General features: G+C 39.8%; 3 protein-coding genes across 10 annotated transcripts in view; 2 read left to right on the top strand and 1 right to left on the bottom strand.

Moving 5' to 3' along the window:
• Positions 1–687: 687 nt before the first annotated feature.
• LOC118406903 lies at positions 688–5,649 on the bottom strand. Its single transcript, XM_035807298.1, has 4 exons — positions 5,069–5,649; positions 2,704–3,126; positions 2,203–2,309; positions 688–953 (listed from the first exon to the last, which is right to left on the bottom strand). Exons 1-4 carry the CDS (start codon positions 5,415–5,417, stop codon positions 858–860), a joined length of 975 nt encoding a protein of 324 aa, XP_035663191.1. The 5' UTR covers positions 5,418–5,649; the 3' UTR covers positions 688–857.
• Positions 5,650–7,319: 1,670 nt separating this feature from the next.
• LOC118406919 lies at positions 7,320–16,407 on the top strand. 4 transcript variants are annotated; one of them, XM_035807318.1, is made up of 4 exons: positions 7,320–7,450; positions 10,076–10,266; positions 13,200–13,304; positions 15,572–16,407. In XM_035807318.1, exons 2-4 carry the CDS (start codon positions 10,191–10,193, stop codon positions 16,009–16,011), a joined length of 621 nt encoding a protein of 206 aa, XP_035663211.1. In that variant the 5' UTR covers positions 7,320–7,450; positions 10,076–10,190; the 3' UTR covers positions 16,012–16,407. The 4 variants fall into 4 exon arrangements, with proteins under 4 accessions (XP_035663211.1, XP_035663214.1, XP_035663212.1 ...); XM_035807321.1 differs by lacking the exon at positions 7,320–7,450 and adding an exon at positions 8,807–8,988; XM_035807319.1 differs by lacking the exon at positions 7,320–7,450 and adding an exon at positions 8,807–9,032.
• A 121-nt stretch (positions 16,408–16,528) lies between these two features.
• The window catches only part of LOC118406866 (anoctamin-1-like), a 16,882-nt gene continuing 11,278 nt past the window's right edge, over positions 16,529–22,132 (top strand). For 3 of the 5 annotated variants that reach the window (XM_035807250.1, XM_035807248.1, XM_035807251.1), the window contains exons 1-6: positions 16,529–16,598; positions 17,541–17,614; positions 18,299–18,396; positions 20,014–20,201; positions 20,629–20,807; positions 21,360–21,578. In XM_035807250.1, the coding sequence (XP_035663143.1) occupies positions 16,544–16,598; positions 17,541–17,614; positions 18,299–18,396; positions 20,014–20,201; positions 20,629–20,807; positions 21,360–21,578 (813 nt within the window). In that variant the 5' untranslated portion in view covers positions 16,529–16,543. Of the gene's footprint in view, positions 16,599–17,540; positions 17,615–18,298; positions 18,397–18,571; positions 18,593–20,013; positions 20,202–20,628; positions 20,808–21,359; positions 21,579–22,132 lie in introns of those variants that run through there. The other 2 variants (XM_035807249.1, XM_035807252.1) reach the window with 2 other exon arrangements.

The raw sequence follows: 22,132 nt of genomic DNA, 5'->3' as shown, positions 1-22,132 counted from the left end.
ATAAGTTCTCGGCCTCACCAAGGAATGATAAGCTCAACATAAATTTCGAGGCACAACTTCATAATATGAAGCCTTTTATCAATATCCGGATCCTCCAAATTTAATTTTCCTCCAAATTTAAGACATGACTTTCCGGGCATTAATTTTTTGAAAATTAGAAGGTAAGTAGCGAGAAAAAGACATTAATATTGTCAAAATGTTTGATAATGATTCTCTTCCTATTTCAAACAGAAAGAAGTGGGTGTCTGACTTCTAGCAGCGCAAGTTGACCCGCACTCCTCAGGTCGCAGCTCAATTGTCAACGTTTTTTTCTTCTCCCTTACCTACCATTACTGGGTGTCGCCTGCAAAATAATGATCACAATAATTTTAATTTTGGTGCACATTAATTACTTGACATCTATGCTTCAAAATCTGAGTTGTGCTTATCATTTCTGGGTGAGGCCGAGAACTTATTGATCACAACTCGTATACCGACTATTTAGATACAAATACAGAAGCTGTTACATTGAATATACCGTCTATAACGTTTTAAAGAAACAGATAACGGTTGGATGTAGTTAGCTCTATATTGGTCCACATCGACAACGTATAGTGTCTACATATTGAATAAACTAAACAAACAAGTTCACCGAGGTAAAAAGAGCTTTTATCATCATAAACATGGCCAAACAATCATTCAAAAGAGTCGCGGTGCAAAGCCATATGGGCCACTTTGGTCACTGAAGTAATGTTCATAGCGATAGCACCTCTTGGCCGGGTATATCGTGAACGAACGAACAGAGCAGTGAACGAACCCCGCAGTGCCGCACCGGTGCCCCAAGTGCAGTGAGATGCCACCTTAAGAGTGGACTACCATCATCTACTGTTGACGGCGGTGACGACACCGGATACAACTATGACGGCGGCGCCTGCCAGACTCTGCATGGTCGGGAAATCACTGAACACCACGATCTGTAAATTAATGAATATACAGTTAGGATGTGGCAAATAGAGAAACAAAACTATTTTATCGATGTTGTTTTCCAATGGCATTAAGATTTCATTTTCTTCTTAATGGAATATGTTGTATGTTAGATACAAAGAAACAAATTAGTATGTCGAACTGTATTGAAAAAAATCACATTCTTCAGGCATACGTCGTACGTTACAGCCATTTATTTCCGTTATCAATGCAACATACATTCTCATAATTCCACCAGGTGCCATTGTTACCGCCACCTCAAAAAACGTTCTTATATAGAGGCCTTTTCAATACTGTCTTCAATACCTAAATATCTGCTGAATTGTATTACATTAAAGATATTTAACATTCGGTGTTCAATACAATCTTGGGAAGACCTCTATACTAACGTTTTTTGAAGTGGCGGTATAATGGCACCTGGTGGAATTATGATAGTCGATGTTAATATTAGTAAACAATTTTTACCGAAGTGAGTTAAATGTGTTGCGTCAAGTGTTACTCCACAAAGGGCATTACTTTCAAATTGCTTAAAGTTCACATAAGAAATAAAAGAAGCTGAGGCATGAAACGTAGTTCTTGCACAGGGACATCAAATCGTCGGACGGTGGTTTTAAATTGCATTATTTTCAAAACATTGCAATTTCAAATCAACGTGCGTCGACTTGATATCGTTATGGTTATGGTTATGGTTATGGTTATTGGGTGGGCCGACTACTCACTCTTTGCAGCCAGGGACTGAATTACGAGGAGCTTACAATAGGCGGGGCTAAATCGCAAGGGTCTGGAGCGAGCTGCCATTCGGCGCCACTCACGTGACCTCAATACGACAGCAATTGCCCCAGGTGCGGCCAAGGTATTGTAGGTTTTGGACCACCCACACCGCACCATCGCACATATGGCAGGTTCTTTAACGTGCCTGGGGCATGGCTCTCCCCAGATACGGGACCTCCATTTAACGTCCTATCCGAGGGACGGCCCTAACCGAAGCTAGGTACTCATTTTCACCTGAGTAAAGTGAGGAAAGTCGTGTAAAGTGCCTTTCCCAAGGGCACAAGATCGGTAACACGCAGCTGGATTCGCGTAACACGCACCTCTCGGTCACGGGCCGAACACAATACCACTGTGCTACGCGGTCCCACTATCGCTTAATACCTTGATTTTAAAAATAATGGATATAGGTTATCCCGCGGATAAAGGCATATCTATTTCTGAAAAACTTTGAACTTTTCAAAAACTTACCTGGATCAAAAAGGAGACCAGAACGTTAGAGTTCCGGAGGATGACGGAGTGTGAGGCCACCTTGGACATGGATAAACCTTTGGTCAGGGAGAAGTTACTTCCAAGATCTGAAACAAACAAAAAATTACATGAAATTTCTAAAAACAGATCGTCGCAATCTGAGACAAAAAATCATTTCTAACACAACTTCAAGGGTTGTGTTACTTCTATATCAAAAGAGAGGGGATTTGAAAGTAAGAATTGGCCGTTGTGTATACGTAGATGAAAGCACTAGATGTATAAGATTCATTGTAAGAACAATTTGAAAAATAGTCCATGACATCAAACGTAGCATACACTGATAGAATTGGCTTTGGTTTGGTGTTCTTGCAACTTCTAACTTTGCAGAATCTTACTCTAAAGATTCGTTTCGTTCAGAGAGTACTGAATGAGGTTTCTAATTGCGAAAGAAAATTGAACAGGGCATATTATACAAGTCATGTACATTAGGGTAAAACTTACCACATAGTGCTGACGTCACCAGCAAGATGACGTTTAACCCAGTCATATTAATGACGTCACCCATTCCGCCAAAGAACACCACGTTCGACCCTACCGACAAGACCGTCGTCACAAGACATCGGACGAAAACCAAGACGTTTGTCGAGACTTTGTCCCTCCTTGAGAGCTTACCAACCACTAAGAAAGCCAAAGCGGCTGACATGGCCCCCACGATCGCTACCGTGACCTTCAACGTTTTCGTCGTTAAGTCGGGGTTAAGGTCATCGTGCGAATCTGCGGCTTGCGAACTTGAGATTAGGGTTACTCCCAGCCAGCACATGCCCGCCAGCAGGATTTCGAGGCCACCGACGGGTTCGTGGAAGAACAGGAAACCCAGGAACGCTGTGAAGATGGGGCTCGTCTGGCGAATCGCGATGGCTTCTCCTGTAGAAAACAGAGACAGCAAAATGATAATGATAAGATATAAACCATTTCGCAGATTAGCGTGGGCATGCGCAGGCAACAGAAATTCTGGGTAATATCTATGCCAAAGACGAAGAAACAAATGCACGCCTGGATATCGTTACGCAAATCTGGACAATGGTCAAGAGACTCAAGACAATAGTCACCTTTCACCTCCCACCCAGTCGTCCGCGCATGCGTACTCGACTCTACGAAAAGGCTTACTAGCTAGTTTTGAGGATATCGTTCTAAACAGAAGATAAAATGTTAGGTGGGAAATAGGTTTGGCAAATCGCGATGGCTTCTCCTGGAGAAAACAAATAGCGTTTATCTATTTGTAAAATCATACCCAAAGGCTAATTGTACATACAGTCAAAGTAGTTAAAGTATATAGCACTAGTTTCCAATCAGACATAAGGTACTACGTTTACTATTCTGGGGTTTGACTTCTTTGAAGGCAGTGGTTAATGAACTGTTCCACATAACACGTTCTGCAAAATAAGTGGGTTTTGTGACTTGGGTAAAAACGTAGACTTTTGGTGATCTTCTAAATGTCAAAAGTTCGGCAAAATTGTGGATGGCAATAGCAATCCTGGTATTAAGATATCATAGTATACATAGTATAATTTTGGAAATGGTCAGACGTTTCAGGTAGCATCCACTAACAATATAACGGAGTGAAATATAGCAATTCTATTTGCATAATTAGCATCTATCTATTTCAAGATTTAAAAATGACTTCCATCAACAGCTTCTTGAGTTATGCTGCTTACAGTCAACCTTAGCCGAATCAAGACTTGCCACTTCTCACGAAGGTAAAATTCACGGTAGTCATTGACTTGTGTCTTTAGAAAAATGACAGCCATTTGAAAGAAGGCGATTGTGCAACTGCCAGCTCCATAGATCCGGAGTTCTAGAAAAACAACGCGTGGAGGTGACATTTGACAACTGTGTAAGCAGGAAGTACGCATAGAATTCACGTCATGGCAGCACAAGCTGACAGCACTTTTGAACCAAGTCGACAATAGTCTGCAAACGTGAATACGTACAAGTAATTGGCATGACATTTGGCCAAGACGTCATTCAAGATTCATGTCAAGAGCAGGCATCATATCTTATTAACTTGTTTTTAGGTAGGTACATTGTAGTAGCCGACGTTCTTACGCACCATCGATGATATACCGCCTCTAACGGGGAGCCATACCCTTTCGAGACTGCTACAAGACGGGTTGCGCTAGTCTCTACCTGGCTGAATGGGGGACTTTGGCCAAGTTAGGAATAAAGTTATCCTATAGGAGTTAATTGGCCTAGGAGTGTTGTCCGGCCTTAGGTCGCCAGTATACTCCTCTGGCGTAATTTCTGTTTTATTTGGCAATTCTTACTATTTTTCCAGCGATCTGTGGAGCCTGGTAGAGGGTAGGTTTGCGCCAGATATTAGGTCTCCCGCCCGAGCGTTTCTTTTTTATTAGCTATAGGCCACATTATGTTGATATAATTATATGCATGGCATTCATTGGGAACCCCAAAACTGATACGAGCGAAAATGTGAATAAGAATAAGGTTTGGCAACAAAAATGTTAAGAAAATTTGCATTTCAATTATTATATTGTTCATCTTTTTTTTCTCACATTTTTTTTTTTACTTTGGTAGACTTCGCTCATCAGCATCCGTTTTCCAGTATTCTTTTCTATTAATGGCATCATGATCTCTTTGCTTATTCTGCAGCAGACAATCTATACTGATTCGGACAACAATCAATATACTGATTACCAGCTCTCCTCATAGGGGTTGTCTTTCTTCTACCGACCGCTAGAGGACGCTAACGTTACATCAGATACTAGAGGTCCCAACATGGCGGATTTTGCAAACAAATTAACTGGAAGACAAATATTATCGCAATTCCGAGCGTTACATATGATCTTACCTAGGGGTAAAGTAGTACTGGCGTAGTCATTGGCACAGAATGCTATAAAAGCCACCAGACCACGTAGTGCCAACCAGGGTAGAGTCCGTCTTTTCACCGTGGCGAAGTCGGATCCTCCTCGGGCCCAGAGCACGACCACCGCCGCCAGGAGTTGGACGGTGCACCGGACCACGATCGTGTGGAAGAGAGGGACTCCGGCGGCAAGCTGTAGCAACGTGGCCGACAGGGCCGACAAGACTCCCGACAGTATAGACCACATGGGGCCTGCTATAGTGCTGGATGTCCGTTTCCTCGGCTTTTTGGCATACTTGTCTATAAATTCCGTAGAGGCGTTGTTTCTTTCGTCCATCGCTGTTGTCTCGTGTTGTGGTCTCTGAGAGACGGGGGTCCTATAGCTGACGTGGCCTAAGCTTAGAACTCTGCGGACTTTGTGTCGACCCGTCTTTCGTAAGAAGTCGGAGAGCTGTCGAGTCGTTGTAAAGACGATTGTTGTCGGAAGCACACGTAATGTTTAATTAGCTAAACTGTCCGTGGTGTCGCTGACCGAGAGGACAACTTTTCGTCCATGCGTCCATGTAAGGCCACAGCATGTAAATTTTATGGATGACATCAGCGCGCGCATTAATTTTCGCCTGATTTCAGAAAAAAAACAAGAATTTTTTTCTTCTGCAGGGATGGTCAACATGACGATAAAGTACCAAAATGAACAAATATGTTGTATTGTAGCCTAATAATTGTACTTGTAGAAGTGACACTTGCGAGGTACCCAGGGCTGTAGTTGTTAAGAAATGAAATTTATTGGATAGTTGTAAAAGTGACACCAATATGGAAGCCATGAGTGTGGTTACCAACTTTGTTGGTAATGCCAGTCTACCACACTACTTTTACCACACCAGTACATGTCTTGAATACATGAATGAATGCCTTGTTGGCTCCGATACCATGTTTTGTCTCTTTAATTCTTGTTACAACACTCATCACAATTTTTTTTCACCCATCTTGTTTTTTTTTCGCCCTATCGCACTATTTTTGCAGTCTGCAGAGGATGTCATCCATAAAATTTACTTGCTGTGGCCTAAGGACACAGGCAGGGCAATGACGTAATGCGTATGAAGACGGAATGTGGTGTCAACTGGTAATTTATGTCAAGGGATTGCTTTGTTATTATAAAGAGTGCCGACAGTAGTTATTAGCCTACTCCGTTGTAATAACAAGTTACATGTCAAAGAATTATGTTAGCCCTTATTGTTTTGTTAACTCTAGTTACCTCTATTTTGTACTTTGTGTAATAGTTGTTGCCATATATAATGACGTGTACAATTTTCCTGCATTTAAGTTGAACTTCGTCTTGTACGCGGGATTTGGCAGGTGTATTGCCACAATGATTGAGTCCAATTCTCAATGTACTTCCTATCGTGACCTATTTGTGAAAATTTGAAGCAAATAGTTTTATGTGCCTCGACATCAAAGCAACAATAAAACCAATTTATTCCATACTCAAAATCCTTAAGTAGATTATTGTTATGATTTTACGAAATTATGATATTTACTGGAAAATTGGTAGAATTTAAAGTAGTTTGTTGCATAAAATTTGGCAATTGTCCAAGAATATTGCAGCTGTTTTCTAGATCGCATAGGTAAGTACGTGTATTGTTGCATCATGGGAGAGCGGGAAATTTAAGACGTCCAGGTAAACACCTTTGTTCTTGGCTTTCTGTGGAGGGCGTTTTTCTTCACGACTCGTAAAGAAGACTGGCTTGTTTCGGTAGGAAAAATGTAATGAAATTCTTGCACAAGGCTCAATGCCGTATGTTGGAAATCGGATTGGCCAAATTGGGTATAATCTCCTTAATTTATGACTAGAAATAAATCGATTTTAAAGATCATAATGTCACAGATAATTAACTAAGAGAAGATGACCATGAACAGGAAAGATTACGTATATTTTCCCAGCAACTCCATTAGTATACAGCTGATCCTTCAAAAGCATCTAACTTCATACATTTACGTAATGGCATTCGAATCGGCGGTGTCTCTTTCGATGTCATAAACATGCCAATATTCTAATATGAATTAATAAGTTTTCAATTCAACATTTAAGAAATCATTGCATTCTTTCCATATCTTTAGTAGTAATATAGATTCCACGTCTATGAAATATTGTAGCAATCTAAAACAATTTTAAAGAAACTTCAGGCGACAAGTTCAGTATTTCCGAATCGGATGTTACGAATGAGGAGGACGGTTTTAGTGCGGGGGCATTGCATCCATTCCACGGTGGCGGGAATGTTGACGTAAATAAAGCTCGTCTTGTGTACCGAAACCGGGCCACGTTTTCCGTTTTCCTCGGAGATTTTGGGACTGCTAAAGCTACCAAAGAAGGTAAGAGCGATAGTCTTACGTCCTATATGAGCATGGTTGGCTTTAGAAATACATATTAGTTGTGTTTAATAGGATTCAGAATATTAGATTGCCCCCCTCCCACGCTCTATCCGAGCTGCATGCTCTGTTCAGTACTCTCCAAGCAGAGGTTAGGCGCCGGTTTGTTTTTGACGACGGTTTTTAGGCGTTTTTGCCTATTTTGCCGTCATCTTTTATCCGTCTGTGAAACCAGACAGAATAGATATTCTGACAAATAAGACTATAAATATGTGAAAGGCAAGTCAGGACCAAGGAGGTTATATAGAGGTGTCGGGACCTAACATCTGCTTGGAGAGAAGTATAATTAGTTATGATGTATGAGTGACAGCTGTCACTTGTTGAAATGTAAGGGACAATGGGGGAGGTACATGGTGCTCAATAACAGCTGTATGATGGAAAAATGTGCACTCTGCTGAAACCAACTCCTTTTCACTAAGCTGAATGAGTTGAATAGGCACCTGTATTCTGTATGTAATATGCAAAAATGTTATGTGTAGCTACTTCAACTTGTACTTGTTGACTAACAATGTTTCCATCCCAACATCTGCTTGGAGTTTAGATGATTGTACCAGGAAATAACTAATGGCTTACACATGTGTCTTTGTCTAACCACACCCATTCAGAAGTAGACTACTGTAAATCTAAAACCTTTCACTGTGTCAACTTTTACTTCTGCAATGACATCTCTGCTGCAGATTCATTACACAGATTTACACCACAAATATGCATTCCCAATGTATTACTATTACTACTGTATTACAGAATTGTTTCAACTGCATATTTAACACATGGTTAAAACTTTTGTCTTTTATTGCAATTTGAACCACTGCAAAAGTAAATGGATCTACAGTATTGACTCATACCTGTCATTCAATACATCACATGACCAGCCTAGCTGTCAATCATGTAACAGACATCCCCCATAGTTAAAACTCCCCTGGGAGGATATAATGACAGCACTGTCCAATTATAAATCCATTAGAAAAGATTTATAGCCTTAATAACATTTTAAAAACTGTGTTTCAGACAGCAAATGTTTTAAGATCCGGTTAGGGTGTGAAAGTATAGTACAGAATTACTAGTTGTTCTGCATATTAGATATGTTGTACTCTCCAAGCAGATGTTATGCTTGTTTTGGGCATTGTTTACAGCATTTTTATCAGGGGGGTTTCTATTGTGTCAGATTTTCGTTTTGACCACCATCTAAAATAGACAAAAGGAATGGAAAAAAAACAACAATCATAAAGCCTTGGTAAAAACAATGAACTTTCATCAAAGGGATGAAATGTCTAAACTCTACTCTACTCTACTCTACTCTACTCTAAAACAGTCGGAGCCAAACCTCTGCTTGGAGAGTAGACATGTAGTGGGTGGAGTTGTCCTCATGACCATATATGGTAGTGGGAAGGGCACTGGATGTCAGGGACTGTCTGAATGTAAAACAGCTGTGAGGAAGTTGTTAATGTCCTTGTATCTGACATGTCTGACTCAATGGCTGGGTGGGTGTGATCTCTCTATGATCTCTGTGTGATTTCTACATATGGTAAGCCATCTTAGTCTGGATGCCTATCGTGTGAAGGTTTGTGCTAACGTTTCAATTATCATATAGCTCTTAGGTCCTAAATTGTACTACGGGAGAGTCTTTTTGTTGAGGAGGCGAAAAGGAACCGAAGATTAGTATCTGGGTTATATTATTTCCCATTACAATTCTGTTGTAAACCAGAGCAGTATTTTGTATGTTACGTTCTTGACAGGTTTATAGTAATGTGGGTCAAGCAAAGACTAAGTTATGTAGGTCAGACAGTCAGACCATTATCAAAGGCAATCGATATTTATCATCATGACCCTAGTGTTTACTCAGGGTACTGACTTTGACACATGTTATGATGTAGAGGCCACGGGTCAAAGGTCATATTGAGAGCAAACCTACACTTGTATTTTTGCTCTTATTTAGAAAAAAATGAAGTTGGTTGGTTTGTTGGTTTGTTGGTTGGTTATCCATGGTTGATTTGATAATTTCATGTGAGAGTTTGATGAAGGAAATTTGAGACACTAACATTTGATATGATGATATCTATATTGACCAACCCCTCCAAGTCTATCCTGCTACTTGCTACATTATGTAATCAAACACTACAGGGCGATTTAATTTTTGAACCTAATATTGCTATTTTGTACATTTCAATTAGAACAAGCATTTAAGTGAGTATATGAATATGCAGGCATAAGAAAAATATTAAGAATAAACAGAGCAGTACTAGTTTGTTATGTTATGCTAGGAATGTATGCAAATAATGCTAAACATTATGTTTTGCTTGCTAATGTCACCTTTCTTGCAAATCTTTTGCTTTTTTCTTACTTCACTAAAGTGGCTGATGCATGATATATAACTTTTGTTTTTGTTTCAGAGCTTCTCAAGTGAATCAGATGAATGTGCAACTTTTCAATACATCACGAGGTTAAAGCGATTTTTACGTATTAACACACATACAAGAGAGAAAGTAGGATTTCCCGCATGTTGAAGTGATTTAAGGCTATGGCATTTTCCTTATTTCTGATGCATGATGTCTTTTGTTTTTGTTTCAGAGCTTCTCAACTGAATCAGATGAAGGTGCAACTGCAAGGATAAAACAATTTTGACGTAACACGCACATACAAGAGAGCTAGCAAGATTTCCGGTTTGTTGCAGTGGTTTAAGGATATGGCCAGTCCTGTCCATGATCCTCTGACATCGGCTGTCGAGATGGAGGAAAGAGCTGGACTTATCAACCACACGGGTGAGTTAATTTAGTTTGTTATTGTTTGCTTTCCTATTACAGTGGAAGCTGCTTAATTGCACACCCAATTTGCCAGCGAATTCCGTGCAATTATCCGGCGTGGGATAATGCGAAGTTACCCAGTAAAGCAAGTTCATGCCCGGAGGCTATTGCATGTACAATATATGGTAGAAACATAGGGAACATACATGTGACAATGGACAGTGATAAACATTAATGTGAAAAGAGGCTACTAGTACTCGGATACTTGTGTTGGCTATTTCTAAACAGGCTGCAGGTTTAACTTCTTTTTTGGAAGCAGAGGTAGAAGAAAAACCCCACTTTATCTACTAGAATTTGTGGATTCTGTAATTTTAACAGGAAAGTGGCTTTCTGTTCGTCTGTGAATGTGGGGAACTTGGGGTAAGTCATTGTGACTTCTCTAAACAAACTGACTCTTTTTAAACATATCAAGTACTTATGTAGATGTAGGGTACAGAATTTGAATGTATGTTATTACAGACACCCGTATGTATATTCTGATACCCCTATGTTAGGGTGAGGGTTCAAGTCAGGTCACTTTTACAATGAATGAACGATTGTAGAAAATGATAATTTCTGGATAATTATAGGGACACTGATGCAATACTAATGGTATCTTGTGATGGGAGTAGCATTTCTATCATGCCATCAAATTCATTCCAACTTGTTGTTTGAACATGCGAAAGAAATTGGATTATCGTGACTTAAGATAGTGGATACCATCTGAAACACCTGACCATTTCCAAAATCATACCCACTTGCTTGGGTAACTGCTTTTTGGTGTATCTTATTACCTGGATGTCTAAGTCTAACTAACCTTCATCGACTAACATACATGTAAGTGTATCAGCTCAGGCACAGTTTCTTGATTGTCATTTATACATTACAATATGTTGAATATTGAAAATATTGTAAAAATTACCGTAACAGTAAAATGTCTAACGTTTAACATTAAAATTGTATATTACACAAATTTTGAGATCTGCATTTGGAACGCTGCTTAGCTAACATTGCACCTTGAACACAAGAAAAGAGGGTAAATGCTTTCCTATGTTAAGTAAGTACGGTATAAACACCGAATGTTTTGTGTTAATTCCATATGATGTTTGAAAATGATCCTGATACAACTGTACCATCATGAATAGTGACACGTATCCATGAAATACAATACATGACATCATTATCTTATAATCCCTCTAGGTTTAAGGTTACACAAATAACATAATGCATTTATATTGTGAAGTCTTTTATGGTATGCAAATAACATAATATGTGTAGAAATATGTTTAGACTGAAAAAAATGACAGAATACATCATTTGGGAGAAAGTTGACCTCTAAAACTTGGCCTTTACCTACAGTAAAAGGCACCATCTGTGCAGTGTATCGTCTTTTAGGGTAGGCAAATAGCAGAATATGTATAGTCTGAAAAATGACAAGGATACATTTGGGAAAAATTTTACCTCTATATGCATAGTCTTTATGTTATATGTTACCTACAGTAAAAGACACCATCTGTACTTGCAGACTGTTTCATCATTTACGTGCCTGTGATATCAGATACGATGTATATATATATATATATATATATATATATATATATAGGATGATGTCATTGCTAGAGGGGTCAATAGCTTTCATTGATTTTCAATCTTGGACCTGATCCAAAGTTTTCTGACAGGCACTGCAGAATGTTCAAGCAAACTGTGAAGCATTGAGACACGTGCGCGTGAACTTGAATGTGTCACATTCTCTCTTAGATAATTTCACATTTTCCGTTTCTTTTAAATATCTTGAATTTCTCATTTTAAAGAAGCCTTAAATAGGTAAGAAGCCAGGTAGAAAGTTTGCTGCAATCAAGTAAAGTGGTGGCCTAAACCCTTCTCTAATCATATTGTCGGCCATATTTTGGAAGCCTTCCCAATAGTTCAGTCAGTGACTGACAGTTAACAGCGTAGGCCTGACCTGCATACAAGCTTTGAGGGTGGACTCCATTCTGTCTTACCTCTGTGGCACTCCCAACGTTGCTTGTATCGGGATGCGTTCTTTGTAGGACCCTTTGAGGATGTAGAAAATTCAGGTCCCTTTCTTCAGCCATGTTAGTGGTACATTAATTTTTTTGTAGCTGGTATAGTCACCAATGATTCTATTAGTACCTGACTCCGGATGCGGACAATTCTGTTGCATCCAACTACTATTGGCTGCTATTCCGACGGCTGTGGCGTTTTGCAGCAGAGCAGACTCAATGTGGTGACCATCTTGGTTTGCTGCTAAGAATTTCTGATATGTCGGACTCATGACATCATAGTATAGCAGAACTACTGTAAGATGGCGGCACCTCCAAAGGTTGTGGTAGAAGGTACATCTAACTGTTATAAAACTGATTGAACTGCTGATTGTATTATCTGACATGTATAGAGCACGTAATACATTACCGGTATGTATGACGTAAGTATTATTGATACATGGGTACGTGCATTTTAAGGATGGTAACTGTTCAAAACCTGTCTTAAGTTTATAAGATTTAATTGTTGACCGGGTATCTTTATGTAGTAGTTTTTGTGTGTTAGTGTGAAATCTGCTTGTTCTTTTATGTTTTGGCATATATATAGATTTTAGTTTCATAGGGGTATAGAATGTTACTTATATTTTTATAATAAGTTATTCCATATACAGATGTATCAGAGAAAAGGTTTGATTTTATGTCATATCACCTTGAGTTTTACCATGATGATTGTAAACGTCTGGTATCTACTCATTGGTACATGTATGATGAAACTTGCTGTTTCCTATATATTGTAATACCATACATGTATGTTACAGTCATCTAAAGATATGATTTTACATTATTGTTATGTTGTAAATTTTGCTGATATGTAAATTATGATCTTGGTTAACATTGTTGACTTTGCAGGGTCGCCTTCGAGAAGTATCCCATCATCCTCTCCTTCCTCAACGGCAGGGCTGGATAATCTGGCGAGGTCGCCCACCGCCAGCAGTAGGGTGGGGTCAGATGAGGGTAAGCTATCATCATCATCATATAATAAAATTCTCTCTGTAACACTAGTTCTACTTTTTCTGCAGGGTAACCTATATCCGTCGTTTTAAAACAGGGCAATATAGACAAATCGAGTTGACCGACGGTAGTGACAGTTCACCTATTTTCGTGGGGTAACCTATATCCGTTGTTTTTACAAAAAGTATAATTAGGGATGTCAAGTCAAATAACGGTGGTTTAAAATTGCAATATTTTCAATATATGAAGAAAAATGATACAGCTTGAAACCACCGTCTGTGGACCTTCAAGTTTATTTTTATTTTTATAAACAACGGATATATAGGTTAACCCGCGGATAATGGTGAACTAGCGTTAGTTTCAAACTGCAATATTTTCAAAACATTGCAGTTTGAAACCATCGACCATCGACTTGATATCTCTAAATACCCTGGTTTTAAAACAACGGATATAGGTTACCCCGCGGATAAAGGTGAACTAGGGTTACTGTATCAATAATACATGATCACCTACATTTTACCAGTAATCAGATGGTGGGGTCAGATGAGGATAAGCTACATATATCATGATCAAAGTCTCTCTGTACATGATAGAGGTACATATTGTATGACAATATTCTCAGTCAGCCCCACCCTTGAAATTAGTTAATATGTACGAGAATGAATGTGACATATTCAAGAATGAATGTGGCTTCAGGCCAAAGTGAATTATGCTGATTAAATAGTTATAAGGACGTGATATTTGTTATTCAATATGGTGATCTTTTGTGACTATCCAGATCAGGTTAGAAATGACAGTGTCAGAATTTGATACAGTGCAACATTAAGGTACTAAATGCGGGCCACATGCAATATACATGTATAGCACTTGAAAACTTGTCACTTAATGTCACAGGCAAGTTTGATACGTGTATGTCATGTATCATTGAATAGAACACGATTCCATAATAACAAAATGCACATATCCATTTCTGTTATCAATTTGATTGTTACATGCAGAGTCTTTTAATTGGAGTAGATTTTCGAAATTTTCGTATGTCTTTCCAAATGAATAGTTTTGGTTACAGTACCACATACAAGCTTAAGGGTGCAGTCAGGGCAATGCTTATTAAGTGTGAAACATTCACTGCTATGCATCTGAGCTAGCTACACTTCAACATCCTCATTCAGCCATTTGTAACTTAATTTCCATCGACAGGTTGACAAATGCTACAATTTTGAATGGCGGGAATGTTGCAGCTTCAGGTAAACAACAACATGCACAAACAAATAAACAAACAAACAACACTACTTTGTATATATAATACAATGTCTCTTTCCTGCCTATTCCCAATAAACCTTAAGCTTCCTCTTTGTAACTGTTATATCTTTTTTTACAGTGTTTGCATTCAAACATATGATGCTAGATGATTCTATCTTTTGTACTACTAAATGTATAAATTCTTTCTCCTCTCTCAGCTTCTTGAATGTGACAATATGTATTAGTATCACTGTTCGTGATTGAAGATTCTTGTTTTCTGACAATATACAATGTACCACTTACCACTGACTTTCTTCTGGCTAACAACAATATATTGTGACCAGGTGGCTTACTGATACTTAAGCTTGCTTTACAAAGTCTTAATTAAAACTTCAAGGAGGCTTGGACTTCTTGTTGACTGAGTGACTTCCACTGTATCCCAAATTCTACTGTTAACTGTTATATTCACAGATCTTTTAATTACAACATAGATGATAATTGTTCCCCTACCAATGGGAAGATGTATACTAATCAATGATGTATTTTCCCCCTTTTAAGAATTTAACTGTATAATCTTCTTTTCCGTGTAGCTGCCCCCCTCTTTGCAAAAATTGGTGTTATCCTCCTCTCACTTCTCATGAACTGTAACATTACGTTATGTAATCAATGTTTGTCATGATGTTTTCTGAATTGTTGAATCCTTGATTTTCTAATCTAAACTGAATTTCTTTCTCTGACACTGCTGCTGGATTTAAGGAAAATTTAGGAGGTAGATCATCATTTAACTAGTACCATTCTCATATGCAGAGCCACAGCTTGCACAATGCAGCTTGTGGAGGCTCAGCTAAACCTAGCTAAGGTTTCCACTGTTGTTGGTGTAGCCTTTAAACAGCTTTAACGAACATTTCTCTGATTGGCTGACCGCTGGTTACAGGCTACGCTCACTGAAATGGAAACCTCAGGCCAGTTTAGCAGAGCCTCCACAAGGTCTATAAAGTTGAACCGGTGTCCATAATATTGTTTATTTGTAGCTGAGGTGACCAGTGAGGTGACGAGCGTAGATGCCAGCGAGGTTTTCTTCAGTGCGCCCGACCTGCGCACGCCAGAGAGCAGCGGCCCCCACGGGCTGTACATGTCGGACGGGATCCGGCGCATCGACTACGTGCTGTCGTATTCCATCACGGACCCGAACATCGAGGCGGAGAGACAGAGACTGAGGAATGAGTTCGAGAAAAATCTGGAAGAGGAGGGGTTGGAGCTGGAGAGGGACTGGGTGGACCCCAGACCAGTACTTGGTAGGTTCCTACATACCCTGGGAAACCAAAGTCAAAGAAGCTTTGCAAAGGAGAGTTACCAACCCCTGCCTGCTACACACGCGCCTGCAACTATACACCCGCCCCACTACCAGCTGGCCCCACTTATGCCGGCCCCCAACTATTGCTTGCTTTTTCGTGGAGGCATTGATAGTTGAGGCCAGCTGGATTGTCAGGCGGTTGAGTGTTCTGGGGGCACGTGCGTCGGGGATCGGTAAACCTTGCGCTATTAGGAGTCTGCGTTTTCCCAGGGTAGTTTCTACAAAAAGGAAACGCACATTTCTGTCATTCTGTATTTATGATTGGAAAACATGTTGGATATTGTCATAGAGGTTCACTGCTTTCAGATTTAAGTTTTAAGTTAACGGGGTATTGTGCAGAATATTACTAATACCTTCCCAGACTTACTACTAATCAAAATAAGCTCTTACAATGAGAGTCTTAGTGTCAAGACTGATGTATTTTTGAAAAAGGCTTTATTGGTCTTTCAGTATCTGCCATTCATCAGTGTTGAGATGTTATATATACCGGTACTTATAGCTAAGGGTATGGTGTCTCTGGGAATTAACAGTGCATTCTTAAGATTTGATTACATCTTTTTGTCGTGGTGTTTTCTCCATTAAATAACTTGCAGACAGCGAGAAATATGTAGAGATTAAGATAATGATAACACCCCTAATCTATCCATACATGCCTACCCTAGACAATGAGTCAGATGGAAATGGTGAAAATCGACAGAAGGAAGGTAAGGTGGTCCAGCAAAACACTGTGACGTGGTGAAGCCATGCGTTGTAATGTTGTGCCAGTGTTACAGCAATGTTGGCCCTGTTACAAGATTGTCTTTATGTGAAACACTCTCCTACTCAGAGCCTATACAGTATTTGCCTGCTAAAGCTAAGGTCCCATTTCCCAACCCGGGGCCCAACCGGACAGCTTTCAGAAATGAAAAATATGATATAAAAGGCAGCAAAACACACAGAGGTTAAAAAATAGTCATGAGGATAACTTCTGTATATTTTTTGATACTCACTTTTATTTTTCATTTCCGCAAGCATCCTGGCTGGGGCCCGGTTTGGAAATTGACCCAAGCTTAACTGGGGCTGAGGTTTCAACTTTTGTAGACATAACCTCTAACTAGCTGTCAGCCAATCAAAGAGTTTCCTAAATCAGTAAATGGTGTCATTCTCTGATTGGCTAATAGCTGGTTAGAGGCAACAAATTTAAAAGTGGAAAACCTCAGCTTGGTTCAGAAAGTTCACAGGCTCTGCATAGGTGAAAGATGAGCTAGTCTAATCGTTTGTTTCCTGTGTAAGACTGTAGCGTTACATAGATAACTGCTGTTGTGGCTCTTATAAAACCCTGATGTACATGACTGTTGTACTGTCTCATGTACTTGCTCAGGGCAATCTGTGTACTGTGTTATTTGAGTGTGAGTGTGAGTGGAATCATGTTTTAGATTATATATATATATACCACAGAAACAATCATATTATCTTGGAAATTGGATCTGTAGTTTGGTATTTGCAATTACCGATTACGTTAAAACCTTGTCATGGTAATTTTGACAGTCTATTTCTTATATTGCATACACTTAGTCTCAGTCAACCTCGTGTAACTGTAAGGTTATATATATCATTTACATTGTCAAGTATTCAACTTAATCAATGTTTTTTGGTTGTACATGTAGGGTCCAAGAAGACCTACTTTGTGAGAATCCATGCACCATGGGAGGTGTTAACAAGACATGCAGAAATCAGTCAGGTAGGTTTGTTTTTCTCACTCAAGATATTTTAATGAAAATAAGATGTGTCAATAGTCCATGGTAATGTGAAAGTTTAGAGCTATATAGGCCAGGATACAGACAATGTTTGTATCTGTTTCTATTTAGCCGGTATAACAGCCCTTTGGCGTGACCTACTAGCTCCAAGGCATGCGTTATGGCAGCAGCTGGTTATATTACACTGAATGACTCGTCACACCTAACCATTGTACATCTGTTTGTAAGCGTTGCTTAAAGCTAACTGATACGGATGCCTAACCCTTAACTGGGTTTGGTTTCAAGGAGTTCCACTCTACGATACTCCTAGGGGAAAAATCTTTTATCCCATCCATCCTTATAGTTGATAACTAAGGCATGACTAGTGTGCAGCAGCCTTGTGTGTTTGTCTTTCTCTCTGTCCTATTTCCATATACTGCAATCATGTTCAACTCATGTATCCACATACGTAGGTCAATTTATGTATACGTTCTTCCAAATGCACGACCAGATCACTCATACTTGACTTTGCTGATATCAAATTATAATACTTTGTTGTTCTATATATAGCCTCATAGTACCATTGTCTAATATAGCTAGTTGTTACTGGTTGCCATACATTGTACCTTGTGCAATTGGTGAGCAATTAAGTCATTCATTCATTCACATAACCCCCCATCTTGTTCCAGGTGAGAATGCCCATCAAGAGCCCCGCGGTGCCTGTACCTGCTCAAGGTGTGCTGCAGAAGGTGACAGCCTGTCTGGAGAGATTACTGGACCCCTTCAGGTGGGAGCATCTAAAGATGTCTCAAAACCCTTAGGAATTATTTTATGGCAAGGTCATATTGGTTGTAGTTTGCTGCACGGTTTTGATGTCAAAGGATTTTCAAGCAGACTTTGGCAGAACCAACCACTGACAAGCCATTTCTGTATCAAGAAAGCTGAAATTTCCTCACTCTTGAGAGACTTCTGGACCCCTTCAGGTGTGGACATCTTAAGATGTCTCAAAACCCTTAAAAATTGCCCTTACCTTTCCCTGTTTAAGATGTCTCAATACAAACCCTTTCAAAGATTGTCTTAACCTTTCCCTGCTTGCTGTCTCCATTAACCAACAGAGAATTGGTAGCCAAATGGCTGATTATGATTTGAAAAATGTTCACAATGCCTTTGGTATTCATATTATGAATGTGGACAGTGTTCAGCACCAGGGACAGATCTAGCCACAAGTGTGAAAAGTGTTCTACACCAGGAAAGATTTATTCACAAGTGTGGATGGTTTTCAGCACCAGGAAAGATTTATACACAAGTGTGGAAAGTTTTCAGAACAAGGGACAGATCTATCCAAAAGTATAGATGGTGTTCAGGTCCAGGGACAGATCTTATTAGTCCCATTGTGGATGGCAGCACCAGGGACAGGCTTGTTAAAGATTGTGGATGGTCTTCAGCACCAGAGACAGATCTTTACACAAGGATGGGTGGTGTTCAGCACCAGAGACATTCCTATCAACAATTGCAATGGTATTCAGTACCAGGGACAGCTCCAACTGCCAATTTGGATGGTGTCCAGCACCAGGAAAGATCTATACAAAAGTGTGGATGGTGTTCAGCACCAGGGACAGACCTGTGGATGGTGTTCAGCACCACGGAAAGACATTTTCAGAAGTGTCAATCATCACCTGGTGTTCAGCACCAAGGACAGGCCTAACCAATATTGTTAATGGGGTGGTGGTGTTTAGCACTAGGGGCTGACCTTCTTGCAATGAAGTGTGGATGGTGTTCAGCACCAGGGACAGATCTTTCCACAATGTTTTGTTATAATTATTGTTATATGGTAGGTCTTTACAAGGAGCTTACAATAACTACTTACAGGCCTGCCCACACATGTTGATGGCATTCAGTACCAGGAAAAGACCTATCCAATATTGTTAATGGGGTGGTGGTGTTTAGCACTAGGGGCTGACCTTCTTGCAATGAAGTGTGGATGGTGTTCAGGACCAGGGACAGATCTTTCCACAATGTTTTGTTATTTGGTAGGCCGGTTACTCTATCTTTACAAGGAGCTTACAATAACTGGATTAAAAAAGTGTAGTGTTAATCTCACGGGACAGATCTATGTAATTTGACCCATGGACAAGAGTTGATGGTGTTCGTCATCAAAGACAGATGTGCTCACAATTGCAGATGGTGTTCAGCACCAAGGACAGACCTAACTATGATTGTAGATAGTGTTGAGCAACAGGGACAGGCCATCTTGCAAGTTTTCATGGTGTTCAGCACCAGGGACAGCTCTATCCACAAGTGCGCATGGCTCTTGGACATTCTTTGCATGAAAAAATAGTGGAAAAGGGCCACAGTTTCAGCAGAAAGATTAACAAGTGGCCTGCCCTCTACTTTTTTCTTTCAGATTACCAGAAGAGGTTGAGGCCAGATTCAAGCCCAAGAAGTTCACCTGCCCTTTCAACAGGGAGCGGGAGACGATGTTCGACATCAAGGAGCCGGCCTCGTTCTTCCGTCCGCACGTACGCAGCCGCATCGCTTACTCCATCCTCCTGAGGAACAAGTTCGGACACGGGGCCACAGAATTCGGTGACAGTTTAGTGTTGATGTTTCGTTCATCACTTTTGCTTTTACCCAATGCCGGCAGTCCCTTATGTTGGAAAGAGCTGTAAACCTCAGCAAAAGAATCCAACATACTTACCTTAAAGAGAAAGGTGCTTGGCTGAAAATGCAGGCCTTAGCAAAGCCGCATTGCACTGCTTACTACTTAAAAAAGCATCATGTTTCATCTCAATGGAGGATGACAAAAATGAATATGGTGATTATGACACAATAACAAGATTTAGAATTTGTCATTTTAAGCAAAAGTGATGGAAAACATTTACTTTGGAAAAAATATATATTTCTGCTGGTCAAATATTCTATTACTTATTATATAATAGTATCAACTTGTCTCTTTTTTGACAGGCTGCTGCAATAGTCTTTTAGTACTAAAACTGTAAAATTTACAATCTTAATACAGGGATAGCGAAAGCTCTAGCGCTGGGCATGTACGACGGTGCGTACCCCCTCCACGACGGAGACTACGATGACAAGGCCATAGACAACGACAGGAAGGTTCTCTACCACCACTGGGCGCGCTTCAGCTGTTTCCTGCGCTACCAGCCGGTCGACCTCATCAGGGACTACTTTGGGTCAAAGGTCGATAGTTCATAATTTTCTTTGGGTCAAAGGTCATAGTTCATCACTATCTTGCAAGACTAGGAAATTTGAACATTTGGGTCAGAGGTCAATAGTTTATCAATTTCTTGCGAGTCTAGGAAATCTGAACTTTAGGGTCAAAGGTTGATAGGTCAGCACTTTCTTTGGGTCAAAGGTCAATAGTTCATCACTTTCTTGCAAATTTAGGAACTTTATAACTTTTCATTCTTTTCTTATAGATTAGGCCTAGAAAAAAAAGATAATTTGAACAGAATTCTTTCATTTTATAGATCCATTTCAAAATATCAAGAAGTTGAAACTGATATCATTACCTTTGTTGAGAAGTTTATGTTTTTTGGTAGCATTTGTTTGTGTGTTTGACTGTGTGTCTTTGAACACTGCCTAGCAAAAAAATATTGATTGCCATGAAATTTTTTGGGTCTTGTTCTATCAAAGGAATGATTTAATTTTGGCCCCCTATAGCTAGCAGTTACTGTAGCAGAAGTTCCAGTTTTTATCTACTGTTAAGACTTTAATTTCTTTCCCTTGCAGATCGGGTTCTACTTTGCTTGGCTGGGGTTCTACACATGGATGTTGTTTCCCGCGGCGATCCTCGGCCTGGTGGTGTTCATCTACGGGATCGTCACCATGTGGTGGGAAAACCAAGTCAGCGACGAGATCTGCAACGACTACTTCAACCTGACCATGTGCCCGCTGTGTGACAAGTTCTGTGGTTACTGGAGTCTGGGGGAAAGCTGTCAGTCTGCGATGGTGAGTATTGTTAAACACTCACAATTTTAAAATGGTTAGGGTGATGTCTTAAGAAAGAAAGAAAGAAAGAAAGAGTGAGATTGTGACAAGTTCTGTGGGTGTTGAAGTCTGGGGAAAAGTTGTCAGTCTGCTATCATGGTAAGTGTCTAAAGAGTTAGGGTGAGATCTTATCCAAAAGTTTTATTTTGTTGCTAAAACTTTCTCATAAGAATACTTTTCACGACAATCACTGTAGTGCTGACACTTATATATTGTTTTCCTAGTGATATTTGCAATGACAATAATGATTGTACATTGTATAATACATCTAAATAGCTCTGCCTCGCTCAATGTTTGATAGAATTTATTCAAAACTCAACTTCTGTGTGTGTCTACTGTGTAAGTACTGTCCAGAAGGGAAGGAGTGTCCAGGGGCTATGGTGAGTACATGTACAGGGAAGCCCAAACTTACAAGGAGACACAGCATGGTATATGTATGGCTTTGGGTTTGTGCATTGGCCAATCAGAGCTACAGCTAGGAACGATTGACAGCTTTGCAAATGAGATTTTTTTAC

This window comes from Branchiostoma floridae, chromosome 19, assembly GCF_000003815.2.
Source record: "Branchiostoma floridae strain S238N-H82 chromosome 19, Bfl_VNyyK, whole genome shotgun sequence".
NCBI lineage: Eukaryota > Metazoa > Chordata > Leptocardii > Amphioxiformes > Branchiostomatidae > Branchiostoma > Branchiostoma floridae.
The sequence above is the reverse complement of the archived record's forward strand: the minus strand, read 5'-3'. Positions and strand labels throughout refer to the sequence as shown.

Bases quoted from the DNA above. Each gene is read 5' to 3' on its own strand.
- LOC118406903 (XM_035807298.1), bottom strand. From the start codon at position 5,417: ATGGACGAAAGAAACAACGCCTCTACGGAATTTATAGACAAGTATGCC. The intron at 3,127-5,068 runs GTAAGATCATAT...TGTTTTCTACAG, and splicing joins CAGTACTACTTTACCCCTAG to GAGAAGCCATCGCGATTCGC. The intron at 2,310-2,703 runs GTAAGTTTTACC...TGTTTGTTTCAG, and splicing joins GGTGACGTCAGCACTATGTG to ATCTTGGAAGTAACTTCTCC.
- LOC118406919 (XM_035807318.1), top strand. From the start codon at position 10,191: ATGGCCAGTCCTGTCCATGATCCTCTGACATCGGCTGTCGAGATGGAG. The intron at 10,267-13,199 runs GTGAGTTAATTT...TTGACTTTGCAG, and splicing joins TGGACTTATCAACCACACGG to GGTCGCCTTCGAGAAGTATC. The intron at 13,305-15,571 runs GTAAGCTATCAT...GTTTATTTGTAG, and splicing joins TAGGGTGGGGTCAGATGAGG to CTGAGGTGACCAGTGAGGTG.